Source organism: Triplophysa dalaica, chromosome 13, assembly GCF_015846415.1.
Source record: "Triplophysa dalaica isolate WHDGS20190420 chromosome 13, ASM1584641v1, whole genome shotgun sequence".
Taxonomy (NCBI): Eukaryota; Metazoa; Chordata; class Actinopteri; order Cypriniformes; family Nemacheilidae; genus Triplophysa; species Triplophysa dalaica.
The window spans coordinates 9,913,857-9,941,269 of record NC_079554.1 but is presented as its reverse complement, the minus strand read 5'-3'; the positions used below and the strand labels follow the sequence as shown (position 1 = coordinate 9,941,269).

At 38.9% G+C, this 27,413-nt stretch overlaps 3 protein-coding genes and 1 long non-coding RNA gene across 5 annotated transcripts; 3 read left to right on the top strand and 1 right to left on the bottom strand.

The window, feature by feature from the left end:
• Positions 1–2,085: 2,085 nt before the first annotated feature.
• On the top strand, positions 2,086–13,530 carry hif1ab (hypoxia inducible factor 1 subunit alpha b). 2 transcript variants are annotated; one of them, XM_056763720.1, is made up of 15 exons: positions 2,086–2,391; positions 5,945–6,153; positions 6,677–6,822; positions 6,907–6,991; positions 7,097–7,206; positions 7,940–8,142; positions 9,816–9,922; positions 10,056–10,203; positions 10,332–10,591; positions 10,765–10,979; positions 11,110–11,232; positions 11,326–11,654; positions 11,755–11,863; positions 11,943–12,060; positions 12,140–13,530. In XM_056763720.1, exons 1-15 carry the CDS (start codon positions 2,360–2,362, stop codon positions 12,289–12,291), a joined length of 2,346 nt encoding a protein of 781 aa, XP_056619698.1. In that variant the 5' UTR covers positions 2,086–2,359; the 3' UTR covers positions 12,292–13,530. The 2 variants fall into 2 exon arrangements, with proteins under 2 accessions (XP_056619698.1, XP_056619699.1); XM_056763721.1 differs by having other exon boundaries at positions 2,087–2,391; positions 5,945–6,135.
• Positions 13,531–13,963: 433 nt separating this feature from the next.
• On the top strand, positions 13,964–17,265 carry snapc1a (small nuclear RNA activating complex, polypeptide 1a). Its single transcript, XM_056765087.1, has 10 exons — positions 13,964–14,096; positions 14,175–14,313; positions 14,832–14,991; positions 15,101–15,241; positions 15,601–15,702; positions 15,798–15,938; positions 16,090–16,140; positions 16,246–16,308; positions 16,710–16,839; positions 16,956–17,265. The coding sequence occupies exons 1-10, from the start codon at positions 14,087–14,089 to the stop codon at positions 17,087–17,089; spliced, it is 1,071 nt and encodes a 356-aa protein (XP_056621065.1). The 5' UTR covers positions 13,964–14,086; the 3' UTR covers positions 17,090–17,265.
• A 1,095-nt stretch (positions 17,266–18,360) lies between these two features.
• Positions 18,361–19,873, bottom strand: LOC130434353 (uncharacterized). The gene is made up of 2 exons (XR_008908675.1): positions 19,735–19,873; positions 18,361–18,781 (listed from the first exon to the last, which is right to left on the bottom strand). It is a non-coding gene; the product is annotated as an uncharacterized LOC130434353 (long non-coding RNA).
• On the top strand, positions 18,894–26,975 carry sgpp1a (sphingosine-1-phosphate phosphatase 1a). The gene is made up of 3 exons (XM_056764456.1): positions 18,894–20,081; positions 22,269–22,358; positions 24,682–26,975. Exons 1-3 carry the CDS (start codon positions 19,350–19,352, stop codon positions 25,231–25,233), a joined length of 1,374 nt encoding a protein of 457 aa, XP_056620434.1. The 5' UTR covers positions 18,894–19,349; the 3' UTR covers positions 25,234–26,975.
• The last annotated feature ends 438 nt before the right edge of the window (positions 26,976–27,413 follow it).

The window sequence follows — 27,413 nt, the reverse complement described above, 5'->3', positions numbered from 1 at the left end:
CCACTCAACGCTATGCACGGATTATTACTTTCATTGCCATTGTGAAAGCCAGTGGTGAAATTGTGCATCCTGCCATTATGCAAACCTGCAGCTGTTGCCATGTGGTGCTACTATCCTGTGTGATAAAACAGAATTGGAGATCCTGAAAATATGCCTTAATCAGCTTTGTTACCAACTCTGGAACGTGGAAGAAATTCAAAGGCTGTCCACAGCAGTTTATGTGGCACTGATCAAAAGGCATTGGCAAGATCTAGAAAAACTACATGCAGGTCGTTCTCTAATCTCCAAATGTACCTCAACACTCCAGGGCCGTTCTTGTAGAGCCTGTATGTTATACCATTGGGTCCAGGGGCTGAAGCTGATCTTGCCTGTTTTACTGCTCTCTCAACTTCGCTCCATTTAGGAGGCCTTGTGTCCATCTGGTGCTCTGGTCGCTGAATTGCTGGCCTGTCATCTGGAATGGAGATTGGCTCATGCCTCTGACTGAAGATCTGAAGATCTGTTATAGGTACTTTGAGGGTCCCAGTTTTCTCCTTGCTAAAAATGCTACTGACGACCTTGTAAGGATATTTGTAGATTGCGGTCATGATTTGCTTCTTTTTTATGTTGCTTTCTCAAGCTCTCTGCTCTTTGCAGCAAGGCTTGTTGTCTCCTTCTCTGACCTTAGGTTCTTGCTTTACACTCCAAATCTCTCCACCCCATGTGTGTAGAGGTTTTCTACACGTTTTCTTTCTGCATCTCCTTTTTGGCCTACTAAAAGATGGACCAGATCAATGGTTGCCAGCTCTTTGTCGTAGGACTTGTCCCGCCACTGAGCTTCACCCAACTGATTTGCCTTACCACTTGGGAATTACTGGTCAATGCGAGGCCCCTCAGTAAGCTTTCTCAGGCACTTCTTCCTGCCCTGAGGGACTTTAAGACCTTTCTCTGATGTTACCTTTGTCCAGCCGCAAAAGCATCTCTGTAGTTTCTGTTCTGTTGTTCTAACTTCTGCCCCGGTGGGGTCTATTCCCTCCTGCCAGCAGTCTCTCCAGACTGACACCAGGTCTTTCCCTTTCACAGACAAAAACCAGATTGTTCAGATTCGCTTAATATGACTAGGTTTTATAATCCTACTATTTCAGCACAGTTGAATGGAATACTGGAGAAATGACACTTGTTCTTGTTAGGTTAAATTACAGCATTAGATCAAAAGAAATAACATTTAATAAAAAATTAGGGCATTGAATTTACATGCATTGTGCTAGAACAATATCTGGTGTTTGTCACCAGGATGAAATATCAAACCAACACACCCAATGAAATTGCATTTCAGCTAAAGGAAATTGCATCATCAACAACAGTACTTCTTGGTAAAACCATAAACTACATTACAGTGTTAACAGCCATTTAATACATTTTTTTAAAGTAATGTCTGTGAATGAATGTTACCATAAAATCTAACTGTTATTAAAATCTAACTGTCTAATCTTAACTGTTGTTAAAGACAATGTTTAACGTATAACATTATATAATATCTTTCTTTTAGGAAAATGAACAATTGTTCTATTACAGTAAGGGGTAATATGTTTTAAACTTGATAAAATTAGTTTAGGACTAGGTGTTATAATCCCACTATATCAGCAAAATTGAGTTGCCCAATAGGACAATTGTTAATGGGACAATAGTAAATTTGTGGTTAGTATGGTTTTACTAAATTGCATAGTTAAACTGTGATTACTCGAGTTAAGCATAATACATTTTAATAAGGGATATGTTTATAACATTTAAATATAACATATATCATTATTATAGGCCTACTCTTAAAACACAAATTATTACAAATAAAGAAAACACACTATTCTCTCTCGACAAGAAAATTTGAAAACTTCCTGTATTTGTTTCAGCAAGCATCTAGGATGTAAATGATTCTGTTACAAGAGAAGCTACTTCAATTTACGTGAGCGATTTTAAGGTAAATGTTCCACACTGTTTGATCGATTGAACGGCTAGTTTTTGTCCAATCGGGCTCGTCAATAAGGTTTAGAGTAGTTTTCAATTCAAACCTCCTCGAAACATGCGACCGCTCGCCCCCGTTACCTGCTCGTGCACGCGCAAGCCACACACAGCGAAGCACTTTGTACCAAACTCAGACTACAACCGGGGGATGCCAGACACACATGATTTGACCTTCAGCGAACCAGGGGTTTAGCGCCAATCCGTTCAGCACAACATATCGGTCCCGTATCGGAGCATTTTATCGCGCCTTGTTGTTTTTAATAAACACAGTTTTATTTATTGGCAAGAGATTGCCACGTCCTTGATTTTCTGGCCTCGGCGGTTTGGAAAAACCTAACATACTGAGTGGTTTCACCCAGGAATGGATACTGGAGTTGTCACTGAAAAGAAAAGGTATGGTCAAAATGTCTTTTTTTGTGTAAAGTCTAATACAGTGGTGTGTTGAGCGGGGTGTGTTGTGTTATGCACAGTTAAGTTACACGGACCGAAAATGTTCACCTCCTCTCAGATTGAACGTGTCGCCATTTTGTGCTGGATGGCTAACCAAACAACTGCGCGCAAGTTTACAAGTCGAAATAAGACACAACCTCGACTGTTTGTCTTTTAACACGCGCAAAACGTCGTTATGTGTGAAATAATGTGTGACGTTTGTTGTTTTGTAATGTATGTGTAGGTTTTTGAGTTTGTCAGAGTTCTAGTGTCTGTGTAAGCTAACACTGTAGCAACATGCGTATTATAACGTTACGCTCGTGATTTTAGCTTTCCCTGGCGTTTACATGCAAACAGATATGATCAATGACATTTAAGGATTTTATTTTTTATTTAAGTAATTTAACGTCATGCGAATTCGCTTTATTAGACGAATATTTATATGTGTAGCAATATTTGAGGAAAATAGATGTGCATCGTTGTCACAAGTTGTAACTTACAGCTGGAGAGAAAGTCTATGTTTACATTTTTGTACATTTTATATAATACATTTATTATAGCATGCTTGTTGTTTCTATGTTTAAATGAGTCTTGACAAATTTCCATTTTGAAAGTGTATTGTGTCTGTGGGGACATGGTTCATTGGTACTCGATGTATGTTATGTTTTGGGAGAAGAGATGAGAGGATTTGTTTTAATTAATTTCTACATGTATAAATGTTTACTTTTAGGTTGAGAGGCAAAGAATAGTCATTTGATAGACTCTTTTCATCACCCCCAGACCACTTGACCCTACAGGTCACACTTAACTTGATGCTCTTGTTTGGCCAGTTCTTTTCTCACATATTTAAAATTAAAGGACTGGAATCAGTAAGTTTTTCCCTTTGTATTGACTTTTTTTGTTTGGTTTGCCTTTTGGCAGTGTCTGCTCAAATAAATTGGGTAAAAACCTGTGATGGAAATAAATGGAAAAATATATGAATGAAGTTGAAACATCACACATCAGATGGTGATGTTATTAGTATGGCTGGAAAATGTTACATGATTCCCATGTGGGTGAATTTACAGCATGTGGATGTATTATTATCAAGTGTAGTTTGAGCAATACTGTGAATAACCTGTATTTGGGAATCTACATTTCTGTGCCATGTTTTCATCTGATGTTGTTGTTTTGGCGTTATTCAGAATCAAGCTGCTACATGTTTTGTAGATATTCAATTGAACCTCCTTTCAAATCTTAATCACTCCTGAGCATTGACGTCAAAGCAACATCCTGCCCTGTCTTGTGGCAAGCCAGATGCAACACGACTCTCGCTTGAATGTAGAAATTTGTCTCTTTGAGAAAGGGATGTTTGTTGATTCTGTCATTGTATCGCAATGCTTTGGATCCATATGAATCCAGTTAAATTAGACATGCTCCTGGGGATTAGGTTGTAAAATAAACTGTCTTACTCTAGACCAGTGTCAAGCAGTGTTTAGAAAGCTGTTTTAGAAGATCTGTAGGGTCTCTTACAATTCTTGGCCTAAATTGTTTTAATTTATGAATTAAGTATGTGTTAGAAACGTGTTTTTTGCTTCTTTATATAAATTGATATATATATATCTAACATATTTTACCCATTACCTTATCTTTCCTCTATATACAGTATGGAGGGGCACCAGTTCTTTAAATGGGTTTAGGGGGGCGCGATACGTAGTTTACATGAAATAACCATGTACCACACACTGACACAATTAGATTGGATGAAATGCATATGTGTGAACATCCCTTCTGTGCAAGTGTTTTCCTACTCGCTTTAAAGTACACTGCGTGAAGATGCTGTTTTTTCCTGCTACTGCACAGGGTTTTGTCGGCCATCTTCCGTCCTTTGTCTTGCGCGCCCTTGGCCTTTGACAAAGTGTGGCCTTGGCTGTGGAGCCCTTTGATGTGGTGTATGTAAATGTATTGGGAGTTGTATGAATGCACCACTAGTCTGATGAGAAAATACACAAATTAAAATGGGATACAGATCAACCACATTGGTCATTTTACACATCTGTTGACATCATTACCTTGTGGACAGAGGTTGTGCTAGACCTTTTTAATAGGCTTGCAAAAAAATCTGTCATAATTTATATATACCTGTCATGAATATGCTGCTTCTTCCGCTCACTGAACTGAGAAGACGCCAAGAGAGACATTTTCCACTAACTGAAAGATTAGGTTTATCTAAAAAGACGCTTGCAGCTTTTCTGAAGAGAAAAACTCTATAAACACTGGACCACCGCGCGCCTTTGTGTGTATTCATGAACACGACGCAAAGTTCTGTTTAAGATACAGCTGCACCGCGGGTCTCCGCTGACTGCGAGCACGTTTTCCAAAACGGACCAGTCATTGTAAGTAAGCTAATGAATGGGAAACGCACATCCCCACACTCTGATGAAGGGAAATGACATTACAGGGAGTTACACAATGTCCTTATTGTAATCCATCAAAATCTCGGATGGCCTTCAGACTTTTACGTCACTGGTGAAAAATCCATCAATGACAGAGAATTTTCAGTTAACGTGGCTTTTGCATTTGAAAAAAATAATTTGTAATAAATATAATGAATTTACATTAACACATCCAAAGTGAAAGTCTCCAGCTTTGTCAGCTCGCAGTGTGAAACTGTTTTGGCATATTATTAATATTCACATAGTTGACTTGGTTGATATATTTCGTTGCTGATTTGTTGGGAAATGTGTCATGGTAATGGTGCAATGCAACATCATTTTCTGTTCTTGGTCAAACTGACTCACTTCACACCATTAGTTATTATTTCATGCTTTTCAAACGTTTGTATTTCAATACCTTGTTATGAATTTGTTAAATTTCATTGACACATTTCATGAAGTGTAACTGGATCATTTATTTACCTTGAATCACACCTGAGTGTATTCATATTGAAGCGCAGTTTTGTATATGGTGTGCGTTTGGGAAACGATTAACTGAAGTGGAAAAGTTGTTTAATCTGTGGAAGTCTAGGTCACTGACTTAAAAGACAGATGTCTCAAGGGTAGTGCGGTTTTAGAAACCATGATGAGAGACAGCTTTTTTCGTGAGTTTTTTTACGTCAGTGACCTGTTTGAAGAGGAAGCTGAGGCTTTTATACTGTTTGTATTGCAGTTGTTAAACTTGCCTGCCTGTATTTATGGTCTGTTTGTGTATACTATTATGTTCCTTTCAGGTTATGTATGTGCAAAACAGTTTGAAACCCCAACATCTACAACACTTTTGGTTGAGCTCCAAAAGCTGCAACAGTATCTCTCTCTCTTTCTCACTCTCACACACACACAGTCATATCCACACCCCTTTTACCAGCCAGTTATATTACGACTCTTTCCGGCCTCTGATTGGTGACCAATGACATTGTGTGCTTTAAGGCCATGCTGATAATACATTTAAACCCTGACCTTACTGTTGCACTCAAGGCATCTAAAGCCTACGCAGCCAAAGCGACAATTTTACACCCCAGTTCTCTTTCTTATTGTTCTAGGGTGAGCTCGGACCGCAGGAAGGAGAAGTCCAGGGATGCAGCTCGATGTCGCAGGGGAAAGGAGTCGGAGGTGTTTTATGAGCTAGCACAAGGGCTCCCCCTGCCACACAATGTCACCTCCCACCTGGACAAAGCCTCCATCATGAGGCTGTCCATGAGCTACCTGCGTGTAAGGAAACTGCTGAGCTCCGGTCAGTTTCCAGACATCGGTATTTAAATCGTGCAAGACATTTGATTGATATTCAAATAGTTACACATACCTCATGCAAAAAGCTTTCGGAACCTTTGAGCTCTCACCAGAGATGTGTAAACAAGTGCGGTCTGCAAATGAAGCCAGCCTGTGGTGACTGGAGGCACTTTTGTCATTTTTGTGGTTTTATCACTGCAAAGCATGTTGTCTTGCTTTAAAAAACATAAACTGTTCTTTCCAAACAAATGATTCAAAAGCAAATTGTCAGTAATGTTTAAAATCTTTGGCTTTATACATGGCTCTTGTGGGTTCATTTGTTTATCCGCTGTAGTTTGTGCATTTATATTTCTGCTTTTTGTTTAAGTATCCCCTTTAAACGGGTCTATGTAAATGTCAGCAATAATGCTTTATATTCTTTGTATAAATCTTTTAGGCCTGCTATGCACTGTAGTCTGAGTGTATTTATGTTTTGAATAAGATGTAATATAACATCATGAAGTTGTTTTTGTTAGATTGTTAATGGATGTTGTTTGTCTGTGCAGATGAAGCTGATAAGGAGAACAAGCTGGAGAGTCAGCTGAACGGTTTCTATTTGAAAGCCCTTGAGGGTTTCCTCTTGGTCCTCTCTGATGATGGAGATATGGTTTATCTCTCTGAGAATGTCAGCAAGAGCATGGGTCTTACACAGGTATCTAATGTGTGGATTTCGTAATGTTTAGATTGAAAATTCTTAGGTGTGTCTAACTGTCGAGACCGTTTTTTTTTCCTTCAGTTTGATCTGACCGGTCACAGCATCTATGACTTTTCACACCCATGTGACCATGAGGAGTTGAGAGAAATGCTGGTCCAGAGGACGGGTGAGTCAAGTGGATGTGCTACACACGCTGTTTTCCCAACAATTACAGATGATATAATAGCTATTGTTAACTGTTGTAATGACTGAGATTTTCCCGTGTTTTTAGGATCCAAAAAATCCAAGGAACAAAACACAGAGCGAAGCTTCTTCCTGCGTATGAAGTGCACACTCACTAGCAGAGGTCGAACTGTCAATATCAAGTCTGCTACATGGAAGGTCAGATGGTGTCTGAATACTTGAACAGTTTGCTGTGAGTTATTGAATAGAATTTGGGAAAGGCAGTGAATGAAATGGATTACTATGAGATCAGATCAGGCTTTTTGTGTCTTAAATTGGGGCACTAATCAGAAGTTATTTTCTGTCACTCGTGGATAAATTCCCATTGGCACATCCGTCCTGTATATAGCTAACATCTAAAGCTGAGAAATATGTATGGGGATGAGTTCTTGTACGCCACATGGGACGATCAATGATGAAAACAATGATCCTTTGGGTCTCTAAATATATTTTAAAAATGAAATTCAAAAATGAAATTCTTTCTTTCTGATTGGTTATGCTGGCATTTTGGGTGATACCAGATATTTGATTGGTTTCTTTGGGGAGTTTGCGGTCCAGACTCAAGTCTGGAGAACAGAAGGGTGTATTGAAAGCGCACAGTGATTCCTGGTTTCACTTTGATAAACTTGACGAGATAAAGTCAAGCTCAAAATGTGCAGCGCCAAGCTGCATGCAAAACAATCACATTTTTGATTCCTTATCATCTTATGATATCATGAGATCATCTCAAAATATTTTCATTTTTACCATGTGGGACACTCTCCTCCCCTTCTAATGCCCCGTCTCGTTTGTAAAACCTGTCCTATACTTGAAATGAAATATGATCAAAAATGCCCATCTCTACTGTGAAAGCAGGCTATTAGTTTTTAAAACAGCACATCTCTTGCTACAGGTTCTTCACTGCACAGGACACATTCGTGTGCACGAGACCAGCAATGACTCTGGAGATTGTGGCTTTAAAGAGCCCCCAATGACCTACTTTGTGCTCATCTGTGAACCCATTCCTCATCCCTCAAACATCGAGTTTCCTCTGGACAGCAAGACCTTTCTCAGCCGCCACACTCTGGACATGAAGTTCTCATACTGTGATGAGAGGTAGGAAGAGATACTTTGCACCCTCATTAGGTTTAAGCAAAGTTGAACGGACTTGTTTGCTAAATCAGATTATGGTAAGATTCAGTGAAAAGAAAAGAAAACTAAAATTGCTCAGTAAACAATAAAACACAGAGTAATAAAGTTACTAGGGATACTCATTTCGGTTATTCGAACATTAACCGTTAACTGATAAGCTTTTAATATTAAATCGGAATTAAATACAAATAATTCCTCCGGAGGTCACATCTGTCGGCTGCATACGGCTTCGCATGCGACACCCTGAGGACAAAGACTTCCAAATAAGGCACAGCTACAGTTGACGAGGGTCTGTGATACGTTATAAATACACATTTTTTTCACACATTTATTTTAACATGCCAAAAGCAGCACAACAAATAGAACAACAGCAGCACCTGTCTTCACATATTAGTCTATCACATTTTCATGAACCTGCAGCGTTTTGGAAAAAACTAAATAAATATAAATCCAAAGCATAAAATAAACAGGCAAGAAAATAACTTAAATAATTAACAAATTAAGACAAAACGAATACACCTGCAAAGTTTATTTCCGTCAGAAAGATTATTCATCAAATAAAAATAGCAGGCCTACCTCAATCCAAAGGTTGGCCAGTTTTTATTTTATAAAGTTACGTGTTTACGTGTTGTGGGGACGGTCTGGAGCCTGTTGACAGTTAGACCCGCAGTAGATAACACTCTTTCAGATGCCACAGATGTTCCGGAAATGAAGAGATAATGTAAAGTGTGCTTCATTTGCTTTCCACCAGCCTGCATTAATATCCAAAGAGGGCAATTGGCCACATAAATGTGTCTTAGCTAAACGGATATGAATCCGATCTGCCATATCCGTGGAAAATACAAACATTATTTATTAATTATTCATATTTCACATTCACATTTATTTTACGTCTTGTCTAAAAGAAGGCAGGGAAACCATGGGTTGCGCTGTTTTCTCCTTTCCAAAGCGCATGGGAGGCTGCCGATGCTAAGCATCCATGAGATAAGTTTATGTATAGGATAAATTGATTGCTATCACTGAAATTCCCTTGCAGTATGTCTGCTATTAGCTATGCTTTGCTGAGCTTCATTTCGCTGCGGTATAGACTTGCCGGAAAAAAACGTATTATTATAAATACTTAATATAAAATCCTAGATTGCACCAATAATATGAAAAAGCATGAAACATTAAAATGTTAAATATAAGTATTGATATATCACAGCTTTAAAATGCTTTAAACTGTACATTCTGAAGAATTAATACTCTACTACATAATAACTAAAACAATAACAATTGGGTGTGTGTTTCATATGTTTGTAATTTGCTGTCCATCTAAAGCTCATTTCCTCATTGCAAATTTTCCATGACTTCATATGGTTAGGCGTTTTCCTAATGGTGTCAACCCCTGAGATGAATGAAGCGCCTGTTTACAGCTTGATAACAACAAAGGCAATGCTTCAGAACTGGTTTAGCACTCTGAAATGCACTGCGTTTTCCAATGATATGTTACTATCACCACCTAGTGGTAGAAGCTGGAAATGACCTTTCAATACGATCCTGTGGTTAGACTGTCCAAATCAGATAAAACTATAGGATTAGGACTCTGCTAAACTGGAGCTTTGATCATTGTATTTCCCTTGTCACGTTTTCTACAGGATCACAGAACTTATGGGATATGAGCCAGATGATCTGCTGAAAAGGTCCGTGTATGAGTACTATCATGCACTGGATTCGGACCACCTCACCAAGACACATCACAATCGTGAGTATTCTGACATGGATTGTGGATAGACACAAACGTAATCTAAATAACAATGCCTACCGAATCCCATCACTTTAAGCATCTGAAATCTGATTTGAGAATGATTTTTACCCAGTTTTACTTGTCGTCCTAGTGTTTGCAAAGGGTCAGGCTACCACAAGCCAATACCGCATGCTTGCTAAGAAAGGCGGTTACGTGTGGGTGGAGACTCAGGCCACTATCATCTACAACCCTAAGAATTCCCAACCACAATGCATTGTGTGTGTCAACTTTGTTCTTAGGTGCGAATCCAGCTTTGCATATGAACCCATGTGAAAAATTTACCATTAAGACAAGTTTCTTAGTATATGCAGTATGTGTATATATCAAATTTACCTTCAACTTTACATTTATCTTTTTTTCTTTTCAGTGGCATTGTGGAGGGGGATGTGGTTCTGTCCCTGCAGCAGACCAAGAGCGAGCCCAAAGCTGTGGAGGAAGAGAGCCAAGAGGTTGAAGATGAGGCCTCAGAGTTGGACGTGCTCAAACTGTTCAAGTCTGATGATCTCAAGTGCTCAGTGGAGAGTTCTGACAGCCTGTATAAAATGCTGAAAAAAGAGCCCGAGGCCCTCAATCAGTCGGCACCTCCGGCAGGAGACACTATCATCACCCTGGACTTCAACAACCCAGGTCAGAACTTGTTCCTAGGGCTGATTTTTCATCTTATTAAGATTAAATATGTGCAGAAGGCGTTCTCTATCATGAAAAATGTGGATTAAGAATCGTAGCGTATGAAAAGCCATTAAAACGCAATTCCTTTCACTCAATGTGTATTGTTATTAAAAGAATCTAACTCTCTTCAGAGTCTGACATGCAGCTCCTGAAGGAGGTGACCCTCTACAATGATGTCATGCTGCCCTCCATTAGTGAGAAGCTGCCTTTGGGTCTGTCTGATCTGACCATGGCTAAGCCCACCCCAGCTCTGACCAAGGTGGAGAATGAAGCAGAGGACTTTCGTTTCAACTCCGACAGCGGGATTACCAACTCTGCAAACACATCTGGACTCTGCTCACCCGGGGTAAAAACTGTTTAATCATTAAAACTGTGATTAGTTTTATGTGAAGTTTTGGATCGTTCACCATTTAGGATGTTTTTTTTTTTCCCATTATGAGTTGTGTACATTATTGAGTTTCTTTCTTTTTCTTTAGCCCAACAGCCCTATGGATTACTGCTTCCCGGTGGACTCAGACATCAATACTGATTTTAAACTCGACCTGGTTGAGAAACTATTTGCTATTGATACAGAGCCAAAGACCCCTTTTACCAATGAGGTAATCTTTAATCTAAAATGCATCCGCCTGCATTACAGTATCATAAATTTCCTTAGGCTTCCACTGAAACTCAACTTTTAAAATGAACTCTAGGAAATGGAAGATCTCGATTTAGAGATGCTAGCTCCATACATCCCAATGGATGATGACTACCAGCTCCGCATCCCCTCTCCACTGGATCCCATCCCCTCTGGCCCTCACTCCCTGTTGGCCATGAATTCCTTGTTCCAGCCTCTACCAACCCCTGTATCTCCAGGATCCATCTCCACCGGTCCTGTAAAGCAGGAGCCAGCATCACAGGCCCCTTCGCCCCTGCACCTTGTGCAGGAGGTGTGCAGTGCACCCGTCTCACCCATCAGTGGCAGTCGTGACGCTTCACCAGCACGTTCCCCCACCCCACAGGGAGGAAATCCGCTGAAAAGGTAAAACTCCTAGAAATTGTGCACGCAGTATGCGTCCAGTTCTTTAGTGCCAGGGACTAGAAATGAACAATCGTTCAGATTTTTGGTCTCTCTTTCTCAGAATTTCTGTGACTGAGCGAGAGCTGTCTGCAAAGGTGCTAGCCATTCAGAATGCCCAACGCAAGAGGAAGCTGGAGGAGGTGACATCGCTTTCTGAAGCTTTTGGACTGGTCAGTATTGTGTGCGATTTTGTGTCAAAACTTTTAAGACCAAAGTCCCTAAGCTAATGCTCTCTTCAATTTCTCATAGGGTGCTTTGCTTCAGAGTGTGGACAGTGCTATAGAACCTGGAAAGAGGGCAAAGGTTTTGGAGGTTAAAGGGTGCAGTGTGTTTGGTGGAAACAAAACCATCCTCATACTACCCTCTGGTGAGTAAAGAGATTGTTGTTACCACTGTAATATGTATTTCAACTCCATCTTCTAATATCCATCTCTCTGATTCTGCAGACATGGCCAGTCGTCTGTTGTCCAGCTCATTCGAGAGCGGCAGGCTGCCTCAGCTAACAAGCTATGACTGTGAGGTCAACGCTCCTGTCCAGGACCGTCATCATCTGCTCCAGGGGGAGGAACTCCTGTGTGCTCTGGACCAAGTTAACTGAGCTGTGTTTAGAAATTCCAGACACTGCATCCTTTTCTCTGCCCTTTAGAGCCCCATCTTGTAAATCTGCCTCTACATTATCCCTTTATTCCACACCCTACCCTGTCTGATGGTGATAGTCGCAATGCACCCAGGTGTTTTAAAATGTACTACCTGCACCTTCCATTAATTTAACTGGGCTTCACTTCACATCACTGTAAGGAGGAGGAGCCCACAGTACTTCACATAGTGTAGAGGGTGGTCTCTCACCGGCCAGTAGAGACAGAAAAGTGTAATATATTGGAGGAGCCTTATTGTAAAATGCGCACTGGATATTCTAACACACAAATGTAAATGTGCATAATCATATGATCTCGTGCACGCCCTCCGGATTCATGAACTCCACCTCAAAAGCTCCTGTTGTGTATTATTGACTTCTCCCCCCTTCCCTAAGCAGTGTGTATTGTAGCTACAGTCGCACAATAATATATTTTCGTAAGACAAAGTACCAGCAGTCCATGCAATATACCATTTTTACAAATATGTACTTTTAATGAAAGATTAAACCGTTTATTTTTTTCTTTTCCTTTTGTCATTTCTCTCTTCTGAGTTTTTTTAATGCTCAGTGGTTAAATGCAGTTGGATGTTCATGTTGCTTTACATTGCAGAAGGCCATGTTAGCTTACATCACTTTCAGTTTCCTCTTGAACAGCACAAGTGGATTGTAAGAGGCATTGAAAGTGATGATAGAGAATATGCGAAAAGGGATTTCAAAATCAGTGGTATTTTTGGTGTTCTCATGGAGGTTTTGGTGAAAACAGATTTATAGTTTAATTATGCAATAGATTTTTATATTTTTGTGGTCATTTTTCCGGTTAGTTATCTACGTAGTAGATGCTTGGTATAATTCATGCTTGTGAGAAATCCAGATAGTACGTCAGTGTCCTGCTTTATAAACTGTTTTAGATCACGCAAAGCCTACGTGTCATTTATTTTAAGTATTTATAATGGCATTAGAACATGAATGCTTCGTTTAAATAAGACAATATTTGTTTTGTCATGCTTTCAGATAAATGTCAGCTTTTTCCCATGTCCTGCAATATTTTGACCCTTTTTTTGTTTATTGATAGAAAATACATTTTTTTTTTTTTTGTAATCTTCCGTTCATTCATCCCTGCAATATCGAGTCTTCTCCTTTATTTTCTTAACACTAAATGTATTGTTTATTGCATAATCAGTAAAAGACAATTGTGGACCAGAATTTTGTGATGTGTGTTTTTCAATTACCTATCTTCAATAATAATGTTGGAAATTGAACTTTCCATTATTGCTGCAAACTTTTCACACTATATAGCCCTCTCTGTTTGCAAAATTAAAGTAAATCACGTATCAATCTTTCTTACGAAATATTTAAATATTTTCCAATTTCAAGGTACTTTATTGGCATGACTGCGTGTTCTTACAATATTAAAATAAGGTGGTGAGTTAGGGATGAATTTAAAATGAATTTTAAAATTAAGTTGTGCAAGTAAACAAATGAAATATGGGAAAAATAATATATTTTTCTTTTAATCAGGAAAAACCTAAAATAATTAAGGCTGTGTATACGTACAAGTTTAGTAAATGCTACTCATAGTTTAACACACATGGGTTTATTAGCGCTTCTACTCAGTATGGCGGTGCTTTGACGTTACGTTGATGCTCATTGCTCTGAGCAACGTAGCTTGATCATCGCGCACAGGTGCATAAAGCCAATTATCAAAGTCTGCTGAAGGATTGTTTTTTAGCTTGGAACAAAAAACAGCAGTGCTGTGGTCATGGGATCGAGTAAGTCATTGAAAAGATTATTTCAACATTTGCATGTTAATGAGCTATCGTTCACATAGCGTTGTCTTGTCGCTGTAGAGAAAGCGTGCGAGCATTACTGGAAGCCCTTCAAAAACGACTGTGAAGAGTTCCTGGGCTGCTTCCAGCAAACAGAGACTGTGCGTTATGAAGAGTTTTCCGTCATCTGGAGAGAGATGGATTTCTCCAGTGTGTTTTTGTAAGGGAACGCTTTAACATAAGAAGCTTAATAATATTACCACGTTCTCGATTGAACCACTGTATTTCACCCTGTATTTTTAAACTGGCCAAAGATCGCACGTAACCGCGATGTTATTGTGTTACATGTCAAATTCTGTGAAACGTTTTTGTAATAACAATGTGGCACGTGTTTATTTATTGAAAAAAGACATACGATTAGTGTTTGCTTGTAGGAAGTTATAAAAACTAAAAACACATTCCACATAGGATACTATAGTTACACTATTCAGTAGACTACCCATTAACTATTAAAATGTGTCATCACTCATGTTTCACCCATTTGACTTTATTTGGTCAAATGATTCATGCATACATCCTCATATTTATGCATTTTAAAAACTGCCACGCTATTTTTCGTGTAATTGCAAGTTAATTTTCTGATTGATAAAAGCTGCAAATGCTTTGATTCCAATAAGAATTGGTGTGTCACTGTTTGATATATCCTCATTGCATGTGGCTTCCTATCTCTTCCAACAGTGGAAACCAGTCTCACCATGAGAAGAAATCCTTCACTCGGCTTGCTCTCACCATAGTCTGCAATTACTTTATACCCCCATACAGCTTTCAAATCAGAGTAGGTGCCCTGTATATGCTGTATGCCCTTTACAACCAGCAACTTGTTTGGCCCAAGGAAAAGGTGATCCATTTTCTAACCAGTAATGTTTAAACTGTTTACTTCTTCAGTACTAAATTGTGAAAGAACATGAAAAACGTATTTGTCAGAATTTATGTCTCATGTTACTCAGATCAGAGTTGCTCTGAAGGATTGGTTCCAAATACAACAGTTCATCGCAGAGGCAAAAACGTGCCAGCATTTGGATGTTGTTTACATCTTCTGCAGGCTCTTGTCAGATAAGGCATTTTATTTCACCGCAATGCCCAAGAAGGTATCTCTTATTTGAACAGCCTTTGTACACAGATTTTAAACTCCACAATGCTATTTTATAATGTCCGTAGTGCTGGTTTAAACGGATGTTAAAACTTTTGTTATCATTCATTTACCATCATGTCGTCCATTTTTCTGAAACACAAAATAAGTTATTTTGAGAAATGTCATGGGGGTTTTGTGTCCACACGTTGGAAGTCAATGGGGGCCATTGTTGTTTGTTTACCAAAATTCTACAAATATATTTTTGTGTTCTGCAGAAGAAACAAAGTCAGCTTTGAAATAACATAAGGGTGGTGAAAGAGATTTCATTATTGGGTAAACAATCCTTTAAATTGCTCTTGGGTCTCTGACTTGTAGCTGACATTTGAATCGAGCGATCGGGTTCAGCATGATGTAAATGAAGACTTTCGAGCCCGCAAGGACAAAGTGGCCGAACTTGCTTCTTTTGAAATGCTGGAAGTAAGCATTTTAAGAGGTTAATTCCCTTAAAATTGTGAGGCCAGTTGCATTACATTGGTGGTGTTTGCAATGTGGTCTATTTTAAATGTGTGCAGGAGATTGCAAATGTGCATCGCCATTACGAGAGAATGAAGAATTCGTTACTTCCCCCATCGGCAGGGGTGACGCTGCAGAACCTGGCAGGTGCAGTTCAAAAATGCACCCTTGAGTACAAGCAGTGGCAGGAACAGATTGCAGTAAGTCCTAATGCTTGACATTGTCTCAATTCATACTAGCTGCATAATTATCATGACTGCGTGTAATTAACGCAAGTTATTTTATTCAATTGTTTATTAAAGGCCTTGCTTGAGTATATATGCTTAATGATATGCAATTCCCTTTATTCAGGCTGCTAGGAGTAAAGATGCTACAAAGAAGGATGCCAACCAGAAGTCAGAGGTAAGTTCATTCAACATAGAATAGAAATATATATGCCAAACGAATACCTCAAGTGTCTGAATTTATTAAAGACTGTGGATCTAACATTTGTGTGCGCTTCTCCAGTCCTCAGATAGAGCAGATATGCTTGCTGCCATCAAATCCAAATCATATGGTCTTCTGACAAAGGTTTCTTGTGGCAATGCTTGTTAATTTTTGTATTAAAGTATTAAGTTGTAGTTTGTTTTGCTTAAGATTTATAGATATTAAAGAAAAATGTGATATGAAAATGTGATAAATCGGACAATATCCTTATATATAAATTGCGAAATGCATGTTGTGATATTTAGATATTGTGCAGCTCTAGTAAATAGTAAATACATTTATTTGGTTGTGGCTATTTAGATTACTGGTTATTTAATATTATTTTCGATCCAGTTCACACAAAGTGGTTACTTATGACTTCAGAACCTGTGCATTAAGATTTATTAAACACTTTTTTTAATAATACCTAGTGGTTTGCAGTATACTCCTGAAAACATTCATGCTGTAGAAAGAAAAAGTAATCAACGATTTTTCTTTCCCTGAAGGAATCAAGATCAAGGCGTCACAGACAGATCGAGAGGGTCACGACAGGCTATGGAACTGAATTCCGATTTCATCGCAAAAAGAAGCCCCCCTCTCTTAGAGCCAGAACCTACCGAACTCTTGGCGACCCAGGTCAGAACTGCTTAAGACTCTTTTAGCCACAAAATACCAACAACAGTTTCCAAAGATAGTATTTCAAACCTCTTTTGTTACGTATGTGATCGAATTGTTAAATTTTGATTTTTTAGGGGAATCAGAACAGACACAGGAATGGCTTCTGAGTGTGATGGCGGAAGACAAGAACGCACGTAAGTCCTGTCTCGAAATAAATGGGCTATGTTCATATTTGTGTTATGATGTGGTATCTAAGATGTACTTTTAATTCTTTCTATTTCAGTCAAACGCAGAGATCTTAAAAGATTCAACTGGTCAGAGACAGAGTAATTATTCTGAGACGTTATTTGAAATGGCAAATTTCCTGCCTTGGCTCATATCTATTGATACATATTGTTTTTTTACTATTTTGTTGTTAGAAAGTATTTAATTAGCTTTTGTGTGATGTTCTGGTTTGGATACAAATAAATTACTTTTGTGGTTGGAAAACAGAATTCCTTTTGATTTTCCTTTTTGCTTTTGTTTTACCTCTAAATCACCAGACAATGAAATCGTGGTAAGAATAAATGAGTAGATGAGTGCCGGTGCAGTGCCTGTTAAATGAGCCCCCAAACAACACATTTTAAAAGCTACTTAAACATCCTAAATTCACTGAGGCCTTGTCCTGGCTCTAAACCCTGAAACAGCCCCTAAATGTAATTTAACTGGTTTTTTTTTTGGTTAGGCTTAAAAATGTAGTAGTCCTATGGACAAATTTAAAACTGGGTTTATGTAATGATAGGACTGGCCTGTGACAAGTAAACACGGACAACGTTTTCCTCTAGTGGAGAAATCTTCTAAACCGTAGTATACATTTTTGTTCAGTAATGTGACCCTAAAAAAAGCCTTAAAGAAGATTGTTATTCTCAATCTATTGTTGGAATGTAAGGTGGCGTATTATCAATAAAACACTATATGGTCAAATGTATATGGAGACCTTCCAATAAACGTGTTTATTCCAAATAAACAAAACACTTTAATGTTTTACCATGTACAATTTCATAATGATAGCACAATGCGCAGGGCACTGTTCCTTTTGGAAGATGAGATTTTTGGCTCATCTCGTTTCAAGCCATACCAAAGGTGTTCAGGTTTGGAATTTGTGCAGCCCAGTCAAGTTCGTCCAGACCAGACTGAGTTAGCCATTTCTTAATAAACCTCGCTTTGTGCTCAAGGACATTGTCGTGTTTAAATAGAAAAGGGCTCTGCAGAAACTGCTGTAAAATTGGAAGCTCAACATTCTTTAGAATATCATTATATGCTGTAGCAATAAGATTTGTGCTCACAGAAATGCAAGGGCGCTCACATACTTTTGGCTTTATGGTATACCTGAAGTAGAAGTCTATTGTAAAGAACAGGCTAAAGCTCAAAATGAGTAATAGGATCTTTTACACCAGTTTCTCATAATTTGTTCAGGATTAGAAGTGGACGATCTGTTTTATACGGTTAGTTTGGTAAAAATGTTATATTTGTGGCAGACTCATTTGACAATAGAAAAGATCATGTCTCTTAAAAGTTTATTATTCATTATTAATGATCAATTATTATAAAGTTGTCTAAATTGTTTGCCTTTCATTTCTGTATTCTTATTACTCGGTCCATGAAACATTATCATTCAATTTCATGCGCATTTGTTTCACGTTTCTTCCACGCAGGGGCGCTTTGGCTTCACATTAACCGAAAACTGTCCTGCGTTCACTGCTACCGTGCTTAAGAAATTTAAACAAATAAAAAAGTATGTTAACCTCCTTTCGAACAAAGGAAAATTATTCCCAGCAAGCTTCAATTGCAAATAATTTGGGGAAAATGCTGATTCGCTCATCAACTGCAGTAGTTGTATCCAGCAGGCGCTTATAAAAGAAACGGAGACCACGTGACCATTATGTCATCCTGCTTCAAATCCATCTGTACGAGGATCTCCCTGTGTAATAACACAAAAACGTTCATAGTTATTATAAAAAAAACATGAATTAAAACTTATGTAAGATAATACCTTTAATTTAAACCGAGGCATTATTTAGCCCCACTGTGCTTGACCAATTAGATATAACTTCCGATCCACGGAGCCCCTCCCATTTTAATGTGTTTGGTTTAATACTAATTATTACGATTCCCCTTATTACGTTTCACTGGTAAATACTGTCTGTGCAGCCCTTCGATGATCATAACCAAAACCTATCGTGCGTCATCGCTCGAGCTCGTTCCCGCCCATAATGGTCGTCGCCCTCCTTCCTGCGCTTAATAACGGACGGGTACTTCCTTGCTTTTAGTCCTGCTGCTTTATTTAGCATTATCACCGTAGTTTTAAGATTCTTAGAATTTGTATTGATATGCATGTAGTTGTCATGTACTTGACATTATAACCTAACAGCATTTAGTGCGGTATTGTGCCAAAAGTGCTGCTGTGCACGCGCGTCATATGTTTGAATTTGGTTTTCAGCGTCTCGCGAGCAGCATTGCTTCAGATTAAGAGCTACTTCGAGTTCACGATGGCAAGCGACGCGGTTAAAAGATTCGTTTCCCTTTGTCGTTATCTCCAAGATCCGTGCCATGTTGCCAAATTTCAGCAACTTTGTGGCGTACGAGGGACATTTACTAAAAAGACGACCGAGGGTGAAGCGAAGCTATCTGTCAACGGTGCGTGTGCGGGGCAATTCCAAGAGGACAGCGCTTCTGGTGGGGATAAAACACAGGGACTTCCGGGCCAAAGGCTTAGAAAAAGTTTAAATGATGGGAATATCAAACAGAGCGAATGTTCCGGTGACTCCGACAAAGACACAATATCAACCACAAACAGGACAAAATATGCAGGTTCCGATGTGGCCAGCGAAAAGGGCTTCAAAGAAACAGTGAAGCCTTTACGCAGAAACTCACTGACTGGTGATGGTGGACAGGAGTTCATCATAGAGAACAAGTTTCTTTTCTATCTGTTCACTATTGGCACCGAGCTGGGCAATGAGATGTTCTTCATCGTCTTCTTCTCGTTTCTGATGTGGAACGTGGATCCGTATGTTAGCCGGTCTCTCATCGTGGTGTGGGCCTGGGTGTTATTCCTCGGCCAGTCCACGAAAGATCTGGTGCGATGGACGCGTCCTGCGTCCCCTCCCGTGGTTAAAGTGGAGGTGTTTTACAACACCGAGTACAGCATGCCATCCACACACGCCATGACTGGAACCACGATGCCCTTTTCTATGTTCATGCTCACGTACAGCCGTTGGGAGGTATGCTTTCATTCCGTTAAAGCCGTGTTTGACACAAAGCCCCCTTGCGTAACCCCGTGAGACGGGTACACGTCGTCTTCGTGGCGTTAACCTGGGGTGTGTTGTGCCTGTATTCATCTGTCATGATAATAAAAACAAACCGTCGTTGGAAGCATTCCGGTTATTATTACGCACCAACCCACTGCATAGTCTCTCACTTTAACATATTGCACAAATTATTATGGATTTATTAGATATATATGTTTGGGTTTTAATGGAAAATATGTTGGGGGTCCCTACTGGTAAACTGTTGGGTTCTTTTCGTGGGATGTCATCTGGCGGATAGGAACCAATAGAACAAGTTTGTAATGGTTTGATTATAATTATTCATGTTTTTTTCTTCAATTTTGGGCAGATGTGAATTCCCCGAAATGCATGAATAAAGCTTTTACACGACAGGTTGTTAGAGAAAGAGTGCATGAGATCGAACGATACACGGATCAGTAATAGGACAACACACAGTGACGTCACTTTTCGCTTGATGTATATCACATGACCTATAACTTCTAAAACTTCCACTGTAGGGATGAATAAAATAATAAAGGTAAAGCTTATGCGCTTTGTTCCTTTCAAAGGCCTATTGAATGCCGATTGACATGTGATAAATCTGTTGGTAAAGGGAGCTGATATGCTTTGATTGATGTGAAAGAATTAAACAACTGAATTTATTGTCGTAATGAAGATAAAAAGATCTAACTAAAAAGTAGATCTAGGTGCAAAAAGATCTCTTTAACGTTAATCATGCATCACTCTCTTTCATCTAAATAGGGAGGATCTCACTGCATGTGCATTTGCAATGAAGTTAATGCAGTAAAATCTTGAAATGCTAGAGTTGAGCTTTCTCTACAGAGCCAGAATAAAAATTTCATGTTTTAACGTTATAAGTTCATACAACTAATCCTGAAAGTCAAGTACAGCTCAGTAACTACAACTGTTCAATTTCTATTCTATTGTATTTTGACAAATGTTGTTTTTGCAGCTCTTGTGTAATAACCAGTTTGAGTAAATGTAAATTCTGCAATGTAGCTTTGCAGCATTTTAAAAGGCATGTGCTGAGCCTTTTTCCTACTCTGTATAAAGTGTAACTCAGTCTCGTGTCCAAGTTCTTGTTCTGTATAGTCGTTCTCAACAATTCCCCTGAAATCAGCAGAAAACCGCTGTTATTGAACATTGCACCTATTGAAGATTGGAAGTTTTATCAAGTTTTTTTGCCACAAAACGGAACAAAGTCCCTGTAGTTTATTTTCTTGCTTTCATATTCTTCGCTTAAATAAAATAGGAAGCTAGGAACAGGAGCCTCAAACGTGTTTGCTTCTCTGTTGCTTTGGTTTGTTTTCAGCAAAACACATTGAAAATTTTAATCAAGCTTTGAATGGATGTGCATTAAATGTTTCTATGGTAAGAGACAGTCCTGAACAGATCTCTGCTGGATACCACGTAACCCCTTTTTCAAACAAGACTAAGAATTTCGTGGGAGTAGCCTTTTACGTTTTGCAGGCAATTTATTCCTTTCATAAATGGAAGTTATACCTCCAGTTTTCCAGAGAAACAAAACTCGATCACACAATCTCCCATTACCACATTTTTCTTTCAATGTGAGCCATATTTACAAAACTCCCTTAAAGGGATGGTTCATCCTTCCCCAGTGGCTCCAATATTCTTTATTTTCCCCTACTATAGCAGTAAATGGGGGATGATGTCTGTTTGGTTACAGACATGGTTCAAATACCTTTTTTTAACAAGGACATTTATGCAGGTTTGGAACAAGAAATGAGTAAATGATGAAAGAATTTTAACTTCTGGGTAAACTTTCCCTTTTAGAAAATGAATAGTTTTATTATTGTAAAAGTGTAATAACATGTTTGGCTAATTGACAAGCTTACTATTTGTATAGCCATGTTTTTTCAAACACCATGGTTAACTAGTTTGGACAATTAAAAACTGTGATCAATAGAATTTTACTAAAATAATACTATAAAAAGAAAAAATAACACTATTGCACCCAGTAGAGTATCTGAGAAAATGTTGATTTACAAATTATCAAAACGTTATGCTGTTTGATTATGTTTTTTGACAGTTTTACCTTGATTTATGATAAAATATAAAGACAGTGTCTGTCCTGACTCTCCTCTACTCTGTATTTTACAGTATCCATTTATATTTGGATTAAGTGTAGCTCTATCCTGGAGTCTCCTTGTGTGCGTCAGCAGAATTTATATGGGCATGCACTCCGTCCTGGTGAGTTTACACTTGAATCGTTCTAAATATGTTGTTTAATATGATTATAAAAAAATTCTGAATAACCAGCAAGCATGATTACATTTAAAAAAAGTTATACTTTTCTATTGAAATCTGTATTTGCTCAATCAATTGTTCAGACCTTATACATTTTAATTTTATTACATTGCTTGGCTGCTTTACTAGCCGTCACAATAATTATCTCCAACCGCAGCTTTTCAGGAACCTTTTATGCAGCTTCATGACAAAGGTTTAACAAACTGCTAATGAAGAACTTCATGTAGTCTCTGTCTGTCAGTAGCACGGCAGGAACAAAACAAATTGGTGAGTCATCACGGCTGACTCGAGATCCTATGATCATTTATCTCTCATTTGTTTTTCTCCGAACAACTCTGATTAGACGGTTACAACCCCAGAGACAGAAATCATCCAATGTTGAGCATTTTGACAGACTCTTAAAAACAAATTACACAAGCTTTGTATTAATTATCAGGGTTGCAGGTTGTAACAATGATATAACTGGTCCACTGTGCTTTTATCTGTATAAATGCTGTTTGCGATTGATGCCAAATTTAGAGAGAAGAAAGCAGATGCTGGTTGCCTTGGTGATGGGAGCCTTGTTAATTTAATGCTGTGCTCATAGTGAAGGTGCATGAATCATCCTGCTGCAAATCAGCAGTCCCAATGATTTAGAAAGTCAAGATGTTCTAAGTTAAACCCACTGAAGCCTTACCCTATCTCTAAGGGATCGCCCAGCCAACCTGCGGAGAAAGCTCATTTCGGATGCCTGTATCCGGAATCTTGTCCTTTCGGTCATGACCCACAGCTCATGGCCATAGGTGAGAGTAGGAACGTAGATTGACCTGTAAATCGAGAGCTTCGCCTTGCAGCTCCTTCTTCACCACGACAGACCGGTACAGCGACCGCATTACTAGGAGAAGCTGCACCGTTCCGTCTGTCAATCTCCTGTTCCATTCTTCCCTCACTCGTGAACAAGACCCCCAGATACTTGAACTCCTCCACTTGAGGCAGGGACTCTCCACCCACCTGAAGTGGGCAAGCCACCCTTTTCCGACTGAGAACCATGGCCTCAGATTTGGAGGTGCTGATTCTCATCCCAGCGGCTTCACACTCGGCTGCAAACCGTCCCAGGCCGACCTAGATGAATTAACGTTAAATATGTTTCATTTGAATGAACATAAGATATGTCTTTTCAGAGAGATGTGGGTTTTTAGGACCTCTGTACACACATTTATGTGCTTTTAAAGTACACATAGACAGGTTGAACAGTCTATACGTCTGTCAAAAAATGATTTCTCTGTACAACGAGAGTTCTTATCGTCTTTATGTGGCCGCCTGAAGATTAGGCTTTTCCATCAACTGCAGGTTCCTTTGACCCTTTTTATGTCAACTTCAGCATGTGTGTATCACATGAAGATGATCAGATCAGAGTGTTTCTGCAGTGTTCAAGGTCACATCTCCTGTAAACCTTGAACGTGTACGACGTGAGATCAGCTGACAACGAGAGAACAGATAGGAGTGCGATCTTTCATTTATTTAGAAAATAAATACAAACACCAAAGCCACAACCAGCAAAATGTTCTAAAAACAGGGTGTCGAATTTGTTCTTCAAGGCTGCACGGTGTTAAAAAAGCATGAGGTGGTAGACAAGTTTAAAAGCTTGGTGTCTGATGTCTATGAAATCTTACACTAGTGGAGAAAAGCCTTAATGCACAGTCTCTGACTTACCTACAATATAATATCTGAAGTGTGTGTGAGAAAACCTCCTAAAATAACACAATACCCTATTATCAAATCCAAATGGCATGTTTTTAAGATCTAACCGTGTAATCCTAGCATTGCATTAGTAGACTCACTGTAGGGTAATGAATACACTGTTTAGTCTTCTCAATGTTTGATTTCGGGTGGATGGTCTTGAAAATTATGGTTATCTGGATCATTCTGTACACAGTCTTGTTTCATAATAAACTCAAGTGTTTATACAGATCAGTGATGTGCGAACACAACCTGTTACATGCCAAATAATATCATTCCTGTTTAATGCGTTTGCCTGGCCTACATCAAATAAATATACCATGAGCTAAAAATGGCGAAGTTTGTTATACAAGGTTTGTACTAAATTGTCAACATTATGGTTGACTATGGTTGCTGAATCAAATGAGTGCCTCCGAGATGTGGCGAATACCAAGATGTATTTTGATATCGGTTACCTTTTTTGATCTTATGCATTAAAATATTTGCTAAAGTAGCTGTATATCTTCTCCCTCACTCTGTTTCATCTCTGACTCTTCGTTTCTTCCAGGAGGTGATCACAGGCTTCCTCTACAGCATTCTCATCCTGGCAGTTTTACAGCCCATGCTATATGACATCGACACCTTCTACCTGTCCCACAGCTACGCCCCTCTGGTCATCTTCCTCACTCACGTCGGGTTCAGCCTGGTGGCCTTCTCGCTGGATTCGTGGAGCACCTCCCGCGGTGACACTGCCCAGGCATTGGCCACCGCTGCCGGAATAGCTATGGCAACCCGTCTCAACCATCAGCTGGGCCTGCATCTAGACCCTTCAGAAGAAGCCCTGCCGCTCACCTTGCCCTTGATAGATGGAGCTTTGTTAGCTCGATCAATCATGCGGCTACTGGTGGGAGTGGCCGTGGTTCTGGCTGTTAGGGCCACTATGAAGATCATGGCGATTCCTTTGGCATGCAAACTCTTTGGTGTGCCCTCGGATGACGTGCGGAAGGCTAGGCAGCATCCACAAGTGGAACTAAGTTATCGATTCTTGGTGTATGGCCCTGTGGCTTACTGCTGTGTTTCTTTGGTGCCCCTTTCATTCGGCTACCTTGGTTTATCCTAAAGATTCAGAACAGTGTATTCTTGTTCCTATGTAAACTTCATTGCCCTCTGCAAGAGGTCAGACACTATCTTATATTTACAATAATGCATTTGGCAACTTACAGTGCACTCAACGAATGTGGGAATGGAACTCACAACCTTTTTCACTGCTAACACAATGCTTTACCAACTGAGCTATATAGTAATAAGTATGTGACTGTGATATAATATTCCATTGAATGCTTTCGAATGGTGAAGTTTAAAGCCATTTCACTCCTTTAGAGAAGATTATTTACATTTTTCCTTTACCTGCTTCCTCCGCAGCAGAGACCCACCCTTGTACTGTCTCTCTTCAACATAATGCTCTGTTCTTGTGCTTGTATGTTGGGAGAACAGAGGTTTGGCCATGACAGTTCATTCAGCGGTTCAGGAAAGCCGCTTAAAATTTTTAGAGGTGTAATAAGTTCTGCACTTTTCTAAAAAGGGAGTTCAAGCCTCACAATGAGCGGTAATGCGCTGAGAGAATGAAAGGCGTGGAACTTCCTGTCTGTATGAATTCTGTATACATGAACTTCCTGTGGATGCCAGGAAAGCCAGGAGAATGCCTTTGAATCAAATGCGGCATCAAAGTAGTCAATGTGTATACTGAGAGAAAGCTTTTTAATGACCTGAATAGATCATATTCATAAATGTCAAACGAATCCGAATATTGAATTAGACTTTTGCAATCTCTGTTTTGTGTTCCACGTTCTAGTTTCACTTCTGCTTAATTAATGCTGACTGAAAATTCTGTGTTGTCAGTTGCAGATGTGGCTGCAGATGTTCTGCGTGTTCTTCAATGCGTCACTGCATAAAAACTGTCAGCAGTTTGGAAAAGTTTGGAAAAGATGCATTAAAATGATGATTATCCCAAACCCTGGTTTGTCTACTTATATAAACTCAATGCAGTTTAAAAATGTTTATTGGCATGAGAACATGGTCAAAGCAAATAATGTAATTTATGATTTTTAAGAAGTTTTCATTATTAATCTAGATAGTCATAATGTTTTTTATTGCACAAGTACTCTGTACTTGCAGTTTACTTGTTGGTGTATACAGTTTTCTCAAGGAAATGTGGAAAGCCCACCTCGGCTTTGTGTCCCATAACCATGTTTGAGCCACCGGCCAATCAGAGCGTGAACAATTTTGAATCTCTGTAGATAAAATCCCAGAAACCCCAGTGCCTTGAGTCTTTGTTTTTCAGGGTAAGGGTATCCTCCAAGTAGGCACAAAATACCACAGCTGTGATCAGCTATGATGGTGCACGTTTTGTTTAGAAACACATCCATAATACCAAGTTACAGAGTAATTGTTGGTTATGGCTTTTCTTCACAGATTTCTTTAAATGTATCTGCAATATGGACATTTTTTTAAGCAGTTTTGTTTCAGGTTTTATTAACTTTTTTTTCTGGTTAACTGTGTGAATTTATTTGTCTATAAGATATAATACATTTAATTGTAAAAATAGTGAACAATTGTGTATATGCACCATAATACAGTGCACTGAGCTTATGTGAATACTGCCTATGGATGAATAATGTTTAAATGTTTCCCACCTGTAAATTGCAATATGAATGAAGCTTGTACATTCTTAGCTTTGAGCTGTTCATGGTTATATAAACTCACAAATGTACTATAATGCAATTCTCATGGTCTACAGTGTAAAAAAACAAATTCTTGCCATTTTATGTTCTTATTATAAGGAATAAAACTAATTTGAATTGACTTGTCCGTGTTTTCAACTGCATTAAACAGATAAAATGTGGTCTTACGCAAGGGTCCCTGAGCATAATGAACGTAATAAATGCCGTTTCAAAAATGCTGATTACTAGCGAATTGCTGTGCATTTGCAACAGTGTTTTCCCCTTATCAGTGTGTTGAGTACACTTGTTCCAGCAAAGTTCACAGGCACGCGCTTATTTCTCAGCTTGTCAGCACTTTTTGGGTGAAGGTCTATTCTCTGCATGACATATTGATTTAATGCTGCTGTATGACCATTAGAAAGCTCTCTAGTTCCTATCACACATATTTTATTAAGACTTTGTAGTATACTAATTGAATGAAAATGTGTCATTTGTTTTTTGGGCTCCACTGTCTTATGTACATTGCAAATCCCTTTTTTGTTTTATAAGTCTTATTCAGCAAAGTATTATTCTATTCTCT